General features: G+C 38.2%; 2 protein-coding genes across 2 annotated transcripts; one reads left to right on the top strand and one right to left on the bottom strand.

Moving 5' to 3' along the window:
* Positions 1–357: 357 nt before the first annotated feature.
* GEMIN2 (gem nuclear organelle associated protein 2) lies at positions 358–7,573 on the top strand (the record flags this gene model as incomplete). Its single annotated transcript, XM_035902038.1, has 9 exons — positions 358–444; positions 1,659–1,748; positions 3,451–3,510; positions 3,687–3,797; positions 4,390–4,434; positions 5,173–5,241; positions 6,569–6,679; positions 6,879–6,937; positions 7,251–7,573. Coding segments are annotated over 9 exons (672 nt in total), but the record flags the coding sequence as incomplete, so codon positions are not given.
* A 2,642-nt stretch (positions 7,574–10,215) lies between these two features.
* TRAPPC6B (trafficking protein particle complex 6B) lies at positions 10,216–14,951 on the bottom strand. Its single transcript, XM_035902037.1, has 5 exons — positions 14,944–14,951; positions 14,684–14,801; positions 13,104–13,187; positions 11,972–12,065; positions 10,216–11,315 (listed from the first exon to the last, which is right to left on the bottom strand). Exons 1-5 carry the CDS (start codon positions 14,949–14,951, stop codon positions 11,284–11,286), a joined length of 336 nt encoding a protein of 111 aa, XP_035757930.1. The 3' UTR covers positions 10,216–11,283.
* Between the last annotated feature and the right edge of the window lie 314 nt (positions 14,952–15,265).

Here is a 15,265-nt window from a genome sequence, read left to right as displayed (position 1 = left end):
GGGGGTGAGGGGGGGGCTGTGTGGTGCTTAACCGTTAAACCGACCCCGTTAGGATGTAAGCGAGCTCCGAGGAGGCCAGAGCAGCCGTGTGGAAAACGAGGACGCTTGGATCTCTTAACTCTCAAGTCAAAACCTGTAAGAATCGCCGGTAAAGTCGGTGTTTTACATACCTGACGGCTTCCGCAGGTGCTCTGCTTCAGAGGCACCCGGCATGTAACCGCTTGTTACAAAAAGGAGGAAAAAAATACAAAAAAATGTAGCCCCTTGGTTTTATTTTATAGGACTGAAGCAGCTCGTAGCCCCTTGATTTTATTTTATAGGATTGAAGCAGCTCGTAGCCCCTTGATTTTATTTTATAGGATCGAAGCAGCTCGATGCCCAGATGTGGTTGTGGCGCAAATAGACCCCAAAAAATTGAGAAAGAAGCAGACGGTAAACATTTCGGTAAGTTCACGAGCTTTAACGTGTTTTGGTTTGAGAGAGAAAAAAAAAGGGGGGGGAAGGTGTTAATGTCTTAATAATAAATACTAATTTGGGGGAGTAGTTGGCATAACTAAATAGCACTGCTGGATTTAGAAAGCATCCACAGCATTAAATTAAATGCCTGGGTTTGAAGAAACATCTGCTCAGCTGCTGGCTAACAGTAGGCTTTATAACTGATTTAAATTGATACTATCCATACTATTTGATATGCAGCAGATTGGTTTACTGTCTGAGGAAATCAAATGTTGCATTAAATTTTACAAATACTTAATCATAAAACCTGCATAACTTTAGAAGAAAGGTATCTCCATACCTGTATTTAGGTTTAAATATATACCTAGGGTAAGGGTCGTAACTGCAGTGAAGCTTTACTACAGTTAAATTAAGTTCTTGCACCACTTCTTTTTTGGTGGAATATTCTACTGAAATTCTTCCTTACTGCCCAAGCAGCTTTTTCTGTTGTCACATTGCCCTGTCAGCTTGTTTTTTAATCTGCTTTCAGATAGTTCAAGAGACCAGGTTTGCCTTTCTCTAGTGAAAACTCTGTAATCTGAAATTTCACTACTGGATTGCCCGAGACACGTTTCTAGTACTGACATGACCATGTAACTTCTGCAACCATTCTCTTCATTTGTCTCGTTTCTTCGTAGTGGCATTCTTAAACATTTGTAGAAAGGTTGTTTCTTATTTGGTTTTTTTTTTTAAACAACTCTTTCATGCTAACTTTTAAAGAGGTCATATTTACTTAACTATCAGAGTTAATTTCCTAAAAGATATTTTTGTGGTCTTCTGTCTTCCTCAACGTATTATCTTGGAAGTAGAACACCCAAGATTCATAGCATCTGTCCAAGGTGAGGAAACGGCGCCCTACTTTTTATAAACAGGGAGTATAAAGCAGAACAATTGCTAAAAAGACAACCTTAAATAATTCTTTGACAATGTATTTTGGATGCTTAGTTTTCCTTCTTATTTGCATATAAGGAGTCAAACAGAAGAAATTTTGTCTAAACCAGGTGCAAAGTCAGTCTTGAATGTGGTCATGAAATTACCTTTCTTAAATGAAGATTTAAAGGATGTTGTTTACCTGATAGCAAACATTTACTGATTCTCTTGTTCTTAAGGATTCTTCTTATAAAGCTTTCTTTACATTATAATTATTGCCAGTGTCTTCTTAGATTTCTGGATGTCAGCCTGCTCCTGAAGGATACTCTCCAACGCTCAAGTGGCAGCAGCAACAAGTGGCCAATTTTTCAGCCGTTCGTCAGGTACAAAATGGTGTGGGTACGGGAACATACACTGTCTAGACAGAACACATCTGTGCTTTATGGGGGATGACCTTATATCTAGTATAGAAATGTTATGACTTTATGGTAGGACAGATGTTTGTAGGCAAATGTTTCAAATTCTTGAAAAAGAATTGAGTATCTACTGTGTGGCTTTTAAACCTCTGATAAAACGTTTGAGAGAGTCATGTTTTAAAAAAAAAAATCACCTTCAACTTCAGCAAAAATATCTGTCAGTATTTAGATTAAATGATACAGAGTAGCTGAGGGAGGACAAAAATCCCTATAATGTTATGCAGGTAGATTAAAACCTAGTGCTAGCAGAAATGTTCCGCAGAACTCAACATTTGCTGAAAAACGAGTGGATTCTAACCCACTGCGAGATTCATGTATGTAGAACACGCTGTCCATTTAGGCTACTGTTGACAGTGGTGGCACCCATTATGAGGAGAAATACTGATTTGGTAAAATGTATTTGTAAGGCTGTAGCGTTGGCACAGACTTAAATCATTCCTACTGCATTTGCACCCTGCACTTACATAACAGAACAAAAATGGAGAATTGATCAGTCTCTCTCTCTCCACAGTCCAAACAGGTTAAAATGCAAAACATAATAAAGATGTAGGCAGAGATCATTTGTGACCCCAGTACTGCGGAAGGCATGTTTACAATACAGTGCAATTGATACGGCATTGTAGGAATACCTCAAGTAACTGAAGTATAACCAACTGCACGGAAGCTGCTGTAGCACTGGACTCGTGAGCTCATTTAACCCTGTTTTTTCAGGGAAGTAAATCAATGAAGGTGGGGATCTGTACCACTGCATCTACATTGTGAACATTAGCTGAGTTAGCACGTATTTCTACAAGGTATCACGTTGCACACTGCGTTTTAGCTGTAATCTAAGGTTTTAGTAGAACTAAGGAAACCAACATTTAAAGGCATATTCACTGTACAGATATTTCTTTTATACACAAATCAGTTGTCCTCTCATCTGTGCCAGAATTAATGCTGTGAAGTATGAGAATATCCTAAAAAAACTTTATAATAAAAAAGAACATCAGAAGTCACTTGTTCAAACACTACCCATCAGCTACTGTTACTTAGGGCGTTTTTAGTGGTCATTTTTACTGCTACAATAATAATTGGATTGGGGGAAAAATGTCTTCTGTTATAAAAAGTTTACACCTCTGTACAGGAAACTATCAAGCAGGCCAATTTGTCTTATATGGTATCCCTGTCAGGTAGAAGAAATATACTAGGAAGGCACGTTTGCCATATTTCTGACAGTTCTGCAGACATTTGATACAGCTACAGACCACTGTTGGAAAGAGGGTATTGGCTTTATGTGTGCTTTTGGACTAAATAATTTTTTTTTCTTAAGCTTGTTATACCAAGAAAAGTCTGGAAGACTTATTACAGCTTACTACCTCAACTTAACTTTACGTAGTAGACTTTAAAATGCGTTCAGCTCTGATGCTACTTCCAAAAACCCAGCATGAGTAACTTAGTTGCGTTTATGTTAAGAGGCACAGGAAGTATTTAGCCAGTTAAGCCTCTACTGACTTACAGAGCATCATAAAACACACTTTTTATACATTTCAAGAATAATGAAGAGCAATTACAGGTAGGGTAAAATAACTGCAAAGTTGAACCGTGTCTTGGCTTTGTTTTAATTACTCAGAGCCTGAACAAGCACAGAAATCACTGGCGGTCACAACATTTGGACAGCAATGTTACTATGGTGAGTAGAATTTGTAACAGTGCTGGGGAGGGAGAGGGGTCATTCATTAAATCCATGGCTAATCTTGCTTTACCGTTAATGCAACAACTTGTGAATATTATCAAGTCTTTTCTTCAGTGTGTTCAAGGTAGTAACTTTTCAGTTTTCTCTCTTTCTTTTTTTTTTTTTAACTTCAGCCAAAATCAGAGGATGAAGAAGGCTGGAAGAAGTTCTGCCTGGGTGAAAGATTATACTCAGAAATAGATGCGCTATCTGATAATGAGAATCTAGGAATTGATTACATAAAGGTGAGTATAGGACTTCTAATTTTCAGCTGCTCTTTTCAAGAATAGCTGCCACAACCAATCCTACTGTTTATTACCACTTTGGGCTAAATAGAAAGTGGGCTCTGGTGAGCCCAGAAAGTCCCGGGTTTTTTTCTTCCCTTTTAAGTGGAAAATGAGTGAAGCAGAGAACAAGTCCATCGCTTCAGTCAAAAAGTTGAAGAGTTCCTTCACCTGTTATCACCTAAAGCACACTACTTTGCTGCTTGCTGAACTGAAAGCTTTCTGTGTAGTCTGCTTTAGTGTGTTGTTGAATGGTGATACATGCTTCCTCTCCTCATACGCACTATCCTACAAACATGCCCTTCACCACAGCATTTTGAAAAACCAAAACTTTAAACAAGTAACAGTAAAAGCAACGTTCTTTGATACCAGATTTAACTGGACCTTATCTTGAACTTGCTTGAAGATTTTTTTTAAATAGATTTCAAAGCTCAGAACACACTTCCAAATCACTACAAATATCTGAGCATCACATTAAAATGTTGGTATGTTCTAAATTAGAACAAAAATGTTTATGACAATGTCTGCATTTTCCAACTTAATTTTTTTCCAGGTGGGCTTTCCCCCTTTGCTAAGTATTGTAAGCAGAATGAATCAGGTAAGCCTACCTCTCTATGACACTGCATAAATCCTTACTTCTCATATTCTGTCTGTTGCAGAAGTCTTACCTATTTTTCTGTGCTAGAGTAGGCACTTAGTTACTACCACTGCTAGTCATTGTACACTTACAAGGAAAACATGTAATCGTTGTCTCATCTTCAGCTTCAAAAACCTTTACTAGCCAACATCTATCATGACCAGTTTTAAGAGTATTTTGTCCCTGTAATTTCTCTATAGAACATTTCATGTTTGAATTTTTGCTGAATGCCCCGTTAGGTGCTTGACAGCGTTTCAAGATCTCATTTAGTGTTTTGTGTGCAGTCCTTCAACTTGATTGTGAACTCTTGCATACATTGCAAGGCTAGAAGAATCACACTTACCTTTCCTTTACTACTGTGTTTCCCACCAGACACCTTCACACGGAAACAACCAGTCAGTGTGATGCCTCTTCCCTAATCTAGCTACTTATCCAGAATGTTTTGTTAACACAGAAAATTACTTCATTTTATATAAAGTTCTTTCCAGGAACTGGTGCTTTAACACTTACTTTATACCCTTTTATGTAACTTCAGCCTGGAATAAATACCATATAGGATCACAGTGGAGTAGAAATACATAATGCGTAGATTTTTCAGAAATCACATTGCTTTTTATATAACACAATCCGCTGGGTAGAAGGACAGCAAAACAAAACATTGCAGGTATTGTATTGTCTCTTTCTGTTCCTCTTTTGAAGGCAACAGTAACCAGTGTGTTAGAATACCTGATAAGCTGGTTTGGAGAGAAAAAATTTACTCCAGAACTGGTAATTTTTAATTTATTCTAACTGCTTGCACATGAACGCGTGAAATGAGATAAATTGTTCATAGTTTTCTATGAAATTATTTTAGCTTCTAAAGAGTTCTCTGGATGCTTGTATCATATTCAGTTACGTTCAAAACTTTCTTGATTAGATGCTAAAATGAGTATTCATAGAGCTTTTTGGCAAGGCCAATTACAAAACGTGACAGATAACAGATCTGTCAAGTACTGTCAAAACCCCCTTCCCTTTTTATGCTCCCCGCACTAACTTAAACCAGAAGGTCTGGTGAGTAGTGGTGCTGGGGAGAGAAGGAGGTCAGGCTGCAGCAGCTTTGGTTCTGACCAGTTTAAGGTGTCAGGGTGCTGCACGCTGTACTTACTGACACCTCCATTTTAGTTTGGAGATGCGTGGCAGCGTGCTGGCAAAGATACGTTTAATCTTTCCATGTGCAGCACAGACCAGAAAGCTTAGCTGCATTAGGGTGGTTACAAATCAAACCTAGTAAGAAATTCTGATTGACAGGGTGCATTAGCATGGAGTTTGGCCACAAGTAGACTGACTAGCAACATAAAGGCATCGTATCTACAAAAGACCTTGGTGGATGCACCTCATCTCATTCAGTACCATAAAGCAAGAGAGTAATGAAAAATTACTTCCATAATACTGAAGTCACTATTTTTGAGTGACTTAAATACCTTTCATGTTCTGTCCTTTTCTGCAGGACTGTTTTCTTTTTAACCAATATGCTGCAGAGAATGTGCACATTGACTTTTAGTTTATGCCCATAATGAAAGCCACTAAATTAAGAAGTTGGACTGGTGGCAGAAGTTCGTTTGTAGGAATGCAGTAGAAGTCAGTGAAGTGCAAAGGACGTGTTTCAGTGGTGCAAATCTTAAAGCTGATGTAAGAGCACTAATTCCACAAAGATCTGACTTGATGCATTCACTCTTCAGGAATGTTTTTCCACAGCTTGTGAAGTTAAAAATTAATAGCTAACTAATAATCTTTCCATATCACTGAAATAATCCTTCCCTCAGACTTTAATAGTGTAAGCTGTATTAATTTATATCTTGTCCAGTATTCAAAAAAATATCAGGAAATCCAGGAGTACTGCTCACAAGCAGCTTATTTAGGCACAAAATATTAGGCACAAAATTCTACTGCATAGTGTCTAATTTGGCTTTCAAACTTTTAAATGCTGGCACTAGCACTTAAGTGCAATTTAAGAGTTTTGCGACCTATGCTCCAGGCCTGCTTTGTATAACAAAAACTGCATGAAACTTCAAGGAAACGCTCACAATTAAAACTTCTGTTATTTGAATCCCCACAGGGTAGATGGCTTTACGCACTGCTGGCATGCCTTGAAAAACCTTTGCTACCTGAAGCTCACTCCCTTATTCGACAGCTGGCAAGACGATGCTCAGAAGTCAGAGTACTAGAGGTAAGATTTTAATATAACATTGTGCAAAGGACTTGCTGAACTTAGCAAATTATTAGGAGGATGATTTTTCAGTTCTTGAAGTCTTGGTAAGTAATTTTTCAAGAACAAAGGGCAGACTACAAGCATGCATCATGGCATGTGACAGCTTTTCTATTTGACACAGGTAAAAGAACTGTTCTAATACTTACTTCTCTTCCAGGAGAACAAGAATGAAGAACAGATATCAGCTCTGAACTTGATAATCTGCTTAGTTAGCAGGTAATGCAACTTACGTACCTAAAACAGTAAAATATGTCCAGAATAAATGTGTGATTACTCTTGTCCTAACTTAGATTCTTCTAAAGCGGAAGCCAATTAAAGTACCGTGGGCCTGTGTAGCAAAGATACTTAGCTAAAAGGACTTAAGATAAACCTAAGAGTAAAGTAAGCTTATTGGTTTCCTCAGATGAGTCCCCTGAACTGCAAAGCTGTAATTATGGTTGATAGAAACACTGAAAGAGCCAGAAAGCAAGGGGTCTAACAACTCAGAGCAAAGTAAGGTTTCTTAGTGTATTCCACTTCTCTTCATTAGGTACTTTGACCAACGTGACCTTGCTGATGAGCCTTCCTAGACTGTTCTGAGAATATCATGTATTTTGCATTGCCATAGTACAAACAGCATTATCAGAGTTAAGAGCAAAGACCCTGCACCGTTCAGACCTGAAGTACTGTACAGCTGCTTCAGAACACCCTCATGATAATGCATTTGGGACAGCTACGAATAACAAGCTGAGCTTTGGCATAAGATTGTCAATGTCTCCAATAACATCATCACCGTCATAAAATGGTCAGTGAAGTGTCTGGCATCATCTCTCAAGCTGCTGTCTCCGTAAACTACGTTTCTTGGTTAGAAATTTCTGCCATCAGCAGTGTCCACAGGATTACTACTACGTTTCTTGGTTAGAAATTTCTGCCATCAGAGTAATCCTGTGGACACTGCTATTAGGTGAAGCCTGAGGTTACATTACAAATAATTGTTCCTTATCTAACACACACCTACTGAGGGCTTTTTTAATAAAACTGAAGCATTTTAGTGTTCTTAAACATTGTGGCTTTTCTCTTTCTTCATACTATTTACCAGCAGCCTTACTACAGGAATTTACACAACTAAGACTGCATTTTTTTCAAGCTTTGGTTCCTGAGCCAAAGCACTGCTAAGCAGTTCACCTATAGCCAGCAAGTTACTGAAACAATTATTTTAGTAAAACATAAACATTACTGCTTCCTGAGTAGTAATAGCACTATTTTTAGTAAACAGTTGCAGAAACCAGTGAAAGTTACACAGCTTTATTTGATGCTTTTAATGGAAGCATTTATAAAACAGAATGAGGATAGTTATTTTCTATATGGTATCTTGACAAATATATTAGCTCACCTATTTATATATTTAACATGGAGTGTTTTGCCAAGAGTATCAGCATCTGCTTGGTGCATACATGACTCCCCCTGGTTCTAATTACTTTCAACAATTAAAAATCCATGTTAAAAGAATTATGAGTTCTGCTGATAGCAGGGAATGGATACACAGCATTAACTGACATCTGCTCTTTTTATATTGTAGAATTTAAGTCCCTTGCTATTAAAAATAGTCATTAACCACAACCACTTATGGATAAAACTTTAATATGTCTTTGAATTTCAGATTGGCACTTTTGCATCTGGAATGGCAGTCTTAACTGTCAAGTGAAAAATCAAAATGAATTACAGTAACTACTAAAGTTTTAATTCTGGAGATGCAAGTAACAGATTCTGTAGATGTCGATGCTGAATGCCTGCTGCACTGCAGATGCCTAAAATGTGATGACATTGAAATGTCCACCTATTAGACACACAGCACAAGCTATTTCTAGTCTCTCTAGTAACACTGTCAGCATGTTGAAAGCAGGATGAATTGACAAGTGAAGAACCCATGAACTGCAAGAATATGAGGTAGCTGATTCTCTAGCCTGACAATTTCAAACAAATCTGAGTTACAAAGGTAAACAACCACCACAGCCTTCCTATAAATTGCCAGTGTAAGAACCCAGTGTTTTTAGTCACACAGCTGATCCCCATCGAGTACCATACTGCCGTAGTGCCTTTCATCTTTGCTAGTTCCATATACAGTGGGACAGCATTCTATTCTGCTAGTGCGAATTCTGCTCTAGGTGCTTCCTAGAACTGTCAAGTTACTCAGATACAAGTAATCTGAACTAGCACTCGTAATACCTGAAAAGATCAGAATTTGGTCACATCCTAAGCTCAAGTGTAATAAGCCCCTGGTTATCACATTTACAGTCTATAGCCTGCCAGCTTGTAACAGCTATCTAGAAAAGGCTTGATCCATTACAAACTTCAGGCCTTCCCTAGAGCTTAGGGAAGAACAGCTTCCACTGTTCTTGCCCACCATGCAACTGGACAATATATACTCCTCCCAACACAGAAGGTAGTTGCAGCAATCAAAGGTGCTATTTTAGCATGTTGGCTTTTCTACTCAGCCCCTTATTTACTGGTCTCAAAGGAGAAACTGAATTGCTATCACAGGGCATTTCTCACATGTGGTGGCTTGACCCTGCCTGGACACCAGGTGCCCACCAAAGCTGCTCTATCACTTCCCCATCTCAGCTGGACGGGGGACAGAAAATATAATGGAAGGTTCATGGGTTGAGATAAGGACAGGGAGAGATCACTCGGCAATTACCATCACAGGCAAAACAGACTCGACTCAGGGAAATTAATCTATTACCAATCAAATCAGAGTAGGGTAATGAGAAAAAAAATCTAAACCTTAAAACACCTTTTCCCACCCCTCCCTTCTTCCCAGGCTCAACTTCACTCCCTATTTTCTCTACCTCCTTCCCCTCTGAGCAGCACAGGGGGGATGGGGAATGGGGGTTACGGTCAGTTCATCACATGTTGTCTCTGCTGCTCCTTCCTCCTCAGGGGCAGGACTCCTCACGCTGTCCCTGCTCCAGCCGGGGGTCCCTCCCCCTGGACACAGTTCTCCACAAACTTCTCCAATGTGAGCCCTTCCTACAGGCCGCATTTCTTCACAAACTGCTCCTGCGTGGGTCCCTTCCATAGGGTGCAGTCCTTCAGGAACAGACTGCTCCAGCCTGGGCTCCTCTCTCTATGGGGCCACAGGTCCTGCCAGGAGCCTGCTCCAGCACCACCTTCCCACAGGGTCACAGCCTCCCTCGGGCACATCCACCTGCTCTGGTATGGGGTCCTCCCCGGGCTGCAGGTGGAGATCTGCTCCACTGTGGGCCTCTATGGGCTGCAGGGGGACAGCCTGCCTCACCATGGGCTGCACCAGGGGAATCTCTGCTCCAGCGCCTGAAACACCTCCTCCCCTCCTTCACTGACCTTGGTAGTCTGCAGGGCTGCTCCTCTCATGTCTTCCCAAGTTGAACAGGGTTTTTCTTTTTTCCCCTTCTTAACTATGCTACGCCAGAGGCACTACCACCATCGCTGATGGGCTTGGCCTTCGCCAGCAGTGGGTCTGTCTTGGAGCCAGCTGGTGTTGGCTCTGTCAGACACAGGGGAAGCTTCTGGCAGCTTCTCACAGAAGCCAGCCACCCCTGCAGCCCGGTGTCTCCCAAACCCTTGCTGCACAAACCCAATACATCACACTTCTGAATAAACATCATAAGTTTCTATTGTGATTCATCTGAAAGTACAAGGCCTGAACCTGCCAACAGAAAAGTCTTATGGCAAAATTCATTGAAAGTTTTAACAAGATGTTTTCATGCTTACCTACAGCAAGATACGTATTGTTATGCAAATCTTGTAACAAGTAGTATCTAGCAAACCCCAATGTCCTCAAGAGTCTTGGTGATGTCTTTATAGCTTCTCGCAGGCCTAACCATCTTCCTGCACACACTCATTACAGAAGTGAGTTGTAGCTAGCAATTAAAGACAATTATGTTAATATGAAGTTTATGCACAACAAGCTAAAACAAATCTCCTTCTTTGGCCAGTACAGATGACCTTAGCTGTAAAATTACTCTGACACAAAAAAACCCAGCTGCTAATTTTAAGAAGGCAGGAGAAACTGTTTAATAACTATGTAGAAATAAGTTCTCTTTTCTACTGCCCTGTATCATTCCTACAAAGGAACTAAGCCTCCACTGAACACCGACTGTTCATTCAGGTGCTAATGACTTCCTCAGAGTAATACGAAAACAACTGCTGCCTCACAGTTCAGAGCAAATAGGGAAAGGTAGCAGGTGAGCATTCATGTTAGGTGACACAAAACACATTAGTTTCCTTCTCCAGCTTAGTCTTGGTCAGGCTTTTACTCTGTTCTCAAAACCAGTGCCTCTGGTCTTTCATACGTGCTGTTTTGGCAATTGAAATATTTGGCTGAAAACTTTTTGAGTAGACAGTTTTTACCATGTGGACATCAATACCTTGGTACAGAATACATTTCATACCAAGATAAAAGGATAGTGTTAAGTTATTTTGATGAATATTTATTATATATTTTGGAATTGTGCTGCACACTGCTGTAATTTACAAGCTACATACAAAGCTGACCCACACACAAAAGATGTTTAAGGTAGATACCCAGTTTTGGATATGCTCTACATCTTCTGTATCATCACCTGGAATTTACCTAATAAAAAAAAAAAAGCAAAGTCAGAACAAAGTATCACCATTAGAGTTATTTTTCCAAGTAATTATTTTCTTGTAATCATTCTGTTAAAAGAAATAGTAACATTTCAATCTTACAGTTTAGTTGTGAACAATCTAGCCATTATTTAAATTTAGCATTTAAATTTAACTCCAGCTGAACAGCTTTTTCTTTTTTTTTTTTCTTTAAGTTGATCCACATCCCACATCACAACAGTTCTATCAGCTAAATTTAAGATTTGTGCAAAGTCTGTGGAAATTTTTAGATTCACCTTAAGCAGCTTGGGTGGTTACAATAGAACTAACTTTATTAATGACTTCTGTAGAAAAAGAGCATGTATCTAGTTGTTTTTACCTTCACTCATTTAAACAGCCCTCTGGACATACAACCTTATGTACCTGATGCTTCCAAATGCAAATACAAGTTTTTAGTTTTGCTTTCCACTCAGAATCATGGGGGTTCACCCTCTGTCAGTATTTCCTAAAAATACTGACAAGCCATATCCTGAAGTTCAAACTGACTCCTGTGGCCCAGCATCTTCGAACTAATCCCACCTTGATAAATGCTTATACAGTGATGACATCAGTAAGGGAAGTTACCAAGTGAGCTAGTTATTGAATACTCCAAGAACTACTTACATGCAGGCATTGATGAAACTTCAGCTGTTACGATACTCTTTATTCCCAAGTTTGATAGGCCTCCTCTGATTAGTCCACAGGTAAATGCTAAATACTAAATATAAAGTTGCACATTAAGTAAGTGTCAAGGGTGAAGCTTGTTGCTAAGGATTGAAATTAAGTACTCAAGAACAAGACCTAACACTTGGACAATATGGAACTACAGAGGTTTTGTGACCGTGTTTGAGAGACTTCATCACGTCTCTAGTAAATGAAAGCTCCGATATTTGGTGCAGTGGAGCTCACAATACAGATTTTTCTTGTTAGAGGCACTATCTTGAGTCACTTGTTTCTATTTCCATTAAACTGGTAGGAACTTACTGTCCTTAAAACAATTATTGCCAAGACTTGACTGAAATTAGCAACTGGTATTAGAGTCAATGAAGGAGAAACAGTCCAAGATAGCATTCTTGCATGAACCCATCTTAGAATACAAGGGCCTGCAGATATTTACAATACATGTTGCAAAACAGAAGAAACATCTCACCAAACACCAAAAAAATTCCCAAGGACAGTAGCCTGCAACTGTGATGACTAAAGAGATCAAGAATTAAGAAACCATAAAATGGAGCTGATTGCCCTGTTTCTCACATCCACCTGAACCAAAGTGCTTTGTAAGAGGTTCTGTAGAGGCACTAATTTTACTTAGCTAAACTACTACCCTAACTCACCATCTACACTCAAAACTATTTTTAGTTGGTGGAAGATCTTTCTGAATGTTTATATAATCTCAGAAGCCTGTTCTAGGTAACAAATAGCATCTTCCAAATATGTTTTGGGAATTTCAAAAAAGCTTCTCAAAGCACACGCTTTCCAAAGAGAAAGAACCTGTGTGATAGTGGCAGACCATCAAGTAACTCAAACATGACAACATCAAGTTTCACGATGACTATGACTGTTTCTTAAACCATAAATCAAATCCACTGTTCCAAAACAAGACGCATTTCTAAAAAGCGTATGTTTTTGAGACTAAACTTCAGCTGCCCTTTTGAAGACTTTGTATCCATTCAATTACAAAATTTAATGTTATTATTAATAGATCAAGATAATTCAAATCAAACTGGTCAATCCCAAGGATAAAATTGAAGGGTACCTTTGGAGCATGTTCTAAATACTGCTTTCCTGCAGACATTTGTGTCAAGAGACGAAATTTATTGTCTTGAAGGACATAAATACCCTGGTTAAAAAAGAAACAGGGGGGTTTAGTTGAATATGCAGTAACATGTCATCAACATTTTATGTGAAGGGATTTGATTTGTAGATACAATATAAATGTTCTCCGGTTGAAAAATGAGATTTTAGATTAAGGCATATGTGATTTAAGCTCAAACTGTATTATCTAGTTACATGAAATACCAAAACAAAGGAAGATACTTAGTTGTGAGTTTACAACAAAACCCCTAGATGATAATATGATCAGTTAACCATTAAAAAATGTTTATTTACATTCTTCTTGGAAGAGTCTTTCCAATGCTCAGAAACAATAGTACCATATTAGAAAGTCTTCGTTAGTATATCAAATGCATTCTCATTTTTACATTCAAATATTAATCTTCATTTGGCATGCAATTCACTATTCTTATTCTCAAATTCTGTGAGAATTATCTTCTTTAATAGAAATGCAGGCAGCAACACCCAGCAGATGATCAAATTAAGTCTAGTGTTTTCTACATGACAATTTTGTGCCACAATATGCATTTCAATAAATTAAATATGAACACAGTACAGCTTAATCTACATCTGTCACTTTAATTTCTTTGCTAATGACTGTGCTGCTTTGAAACTTCATAACCCTTGAAATTAAATTAAAGCTGCATATGCAATTGAGACCTAAGCTCAATACTGCAGCTTTCTTTGAATTCAAAAACAGATTTCTAAGGTAATTATTATCTGTTAAAAGTTCTTACTTGATAGACAACTCACTGAAAAGTAAAACCTATTTTATTTGGCACAACCCTTGTACAAATTCTTTTATTCCTATTTTGATACAACAGGAAAATGGCCATAAGAAAACCAAGTCATTCAAAAGGAAAAAGGTTTTTTTATTCTAATAAAATGTCTCCTTAAATCTTAGATCTTGCTTTAAGAACTATGACTGCTGATATAGGAAAGGACACAGATACAACACAATGTCACCAACATGCAAATCTGGGAAGTTTTTCAGCTGTTTCTTATACAAGTATATTCAGCAGAGTGCAACTGAGTGTCTCAACTGCTGAAAACTGTAAATATTCTTCAAAATAAAAATAAATAAAACTTCAAGGCAGCCATTCTATTTAAATTGATGCTAAGACAACAATATCACTTTCTCACACTACTTTTCTACTAAAATTTATTGGGAGATACCTAAAAAAAGTTCCTGTTTAAGTGATAATCAACTGTAACCGTTACTGTCCTGTCAGTTTGTAACTCTGCAACAGCACATATGAAATTCAAAGCATTTAGCCTTTTGAAATGGGGCTGGCAATAAAGACATCACAAGCAAACATTAAATTGCACTCTGAAGCTTCATGATAACATGAACCATAGAAGTCTGCTTTTTAAACAAAACAAAGAACAGTTTGGGTTTCTTACCAGGTAATTAATTCTAGACCAAGAAAAACAAAAAATGTGCTAGTAAATCAAAACTGTTGCTGATGTTGTAAGTTAAATCTTACTCTACAGCATTAGTACCTGATGATTAGTCCTTAGGTTATCTATTTGTTTTTTGAATACAGTGGTCCAAAAATCTTTGCAAATGAACTTCATAATATCTAATTCATCCTTGAACCTGGCAGTATCTTTTGTAAACCTAAGAGATAAGTGAGAAATACATCAATAATGAAGGTACACACAACTTGACCAATTAAACAGAAAAAGAAAATACAAAAATATGGTACTACACAGCGTTATTTTTGAGGCTGTTATAGAAATTAGTTTTACAACCATTGTACAGAATCATTCTAGCATCGCTCTGCATTCAAGTATTTTAACTTCAGAGCAACATAGTGTTATCTTAATACCTGCAACATGACAGCAGAATAAATGGCAATAGTTATATGATTATTGAAAACAGGTGAAAGTACAGAAAGATGCAAAGCACTCCATCAGTTTTATCAACTAAATGTCTAAATAGAAGATAAACAAAAAGCTCACACCTATACTACTATTTGGAAGGAGTCCTTCAAATAGGCAAAAAAGCCTAACACAGGAACAAACACGGAAAACTTGTTCCTGTTTCCAAAAACGGGACCTCTTTCTCTTGCTTATTTCAGA

The sequence above is a fragment of the Egretta garzetta genome, unplaced genomic scaffold, assembly GCF_000687185.1.
Source record: "Egretta garzetta isolate BGI_Z169 unplaced genomic scaffold, ASM68718v1 scaffold79, whole genome shotgun sequence".
Lineage (NCBI taxonomy): Eukaryota > Metazoa > Chordata > Aves > Pelecaniformes > Ardeidae > Egretta > Egretta garzetta.
Note: the sequence above shows the minus strand (reverse complement) of the source record. Positions and strands in the feature narration are given on the sequence as shown.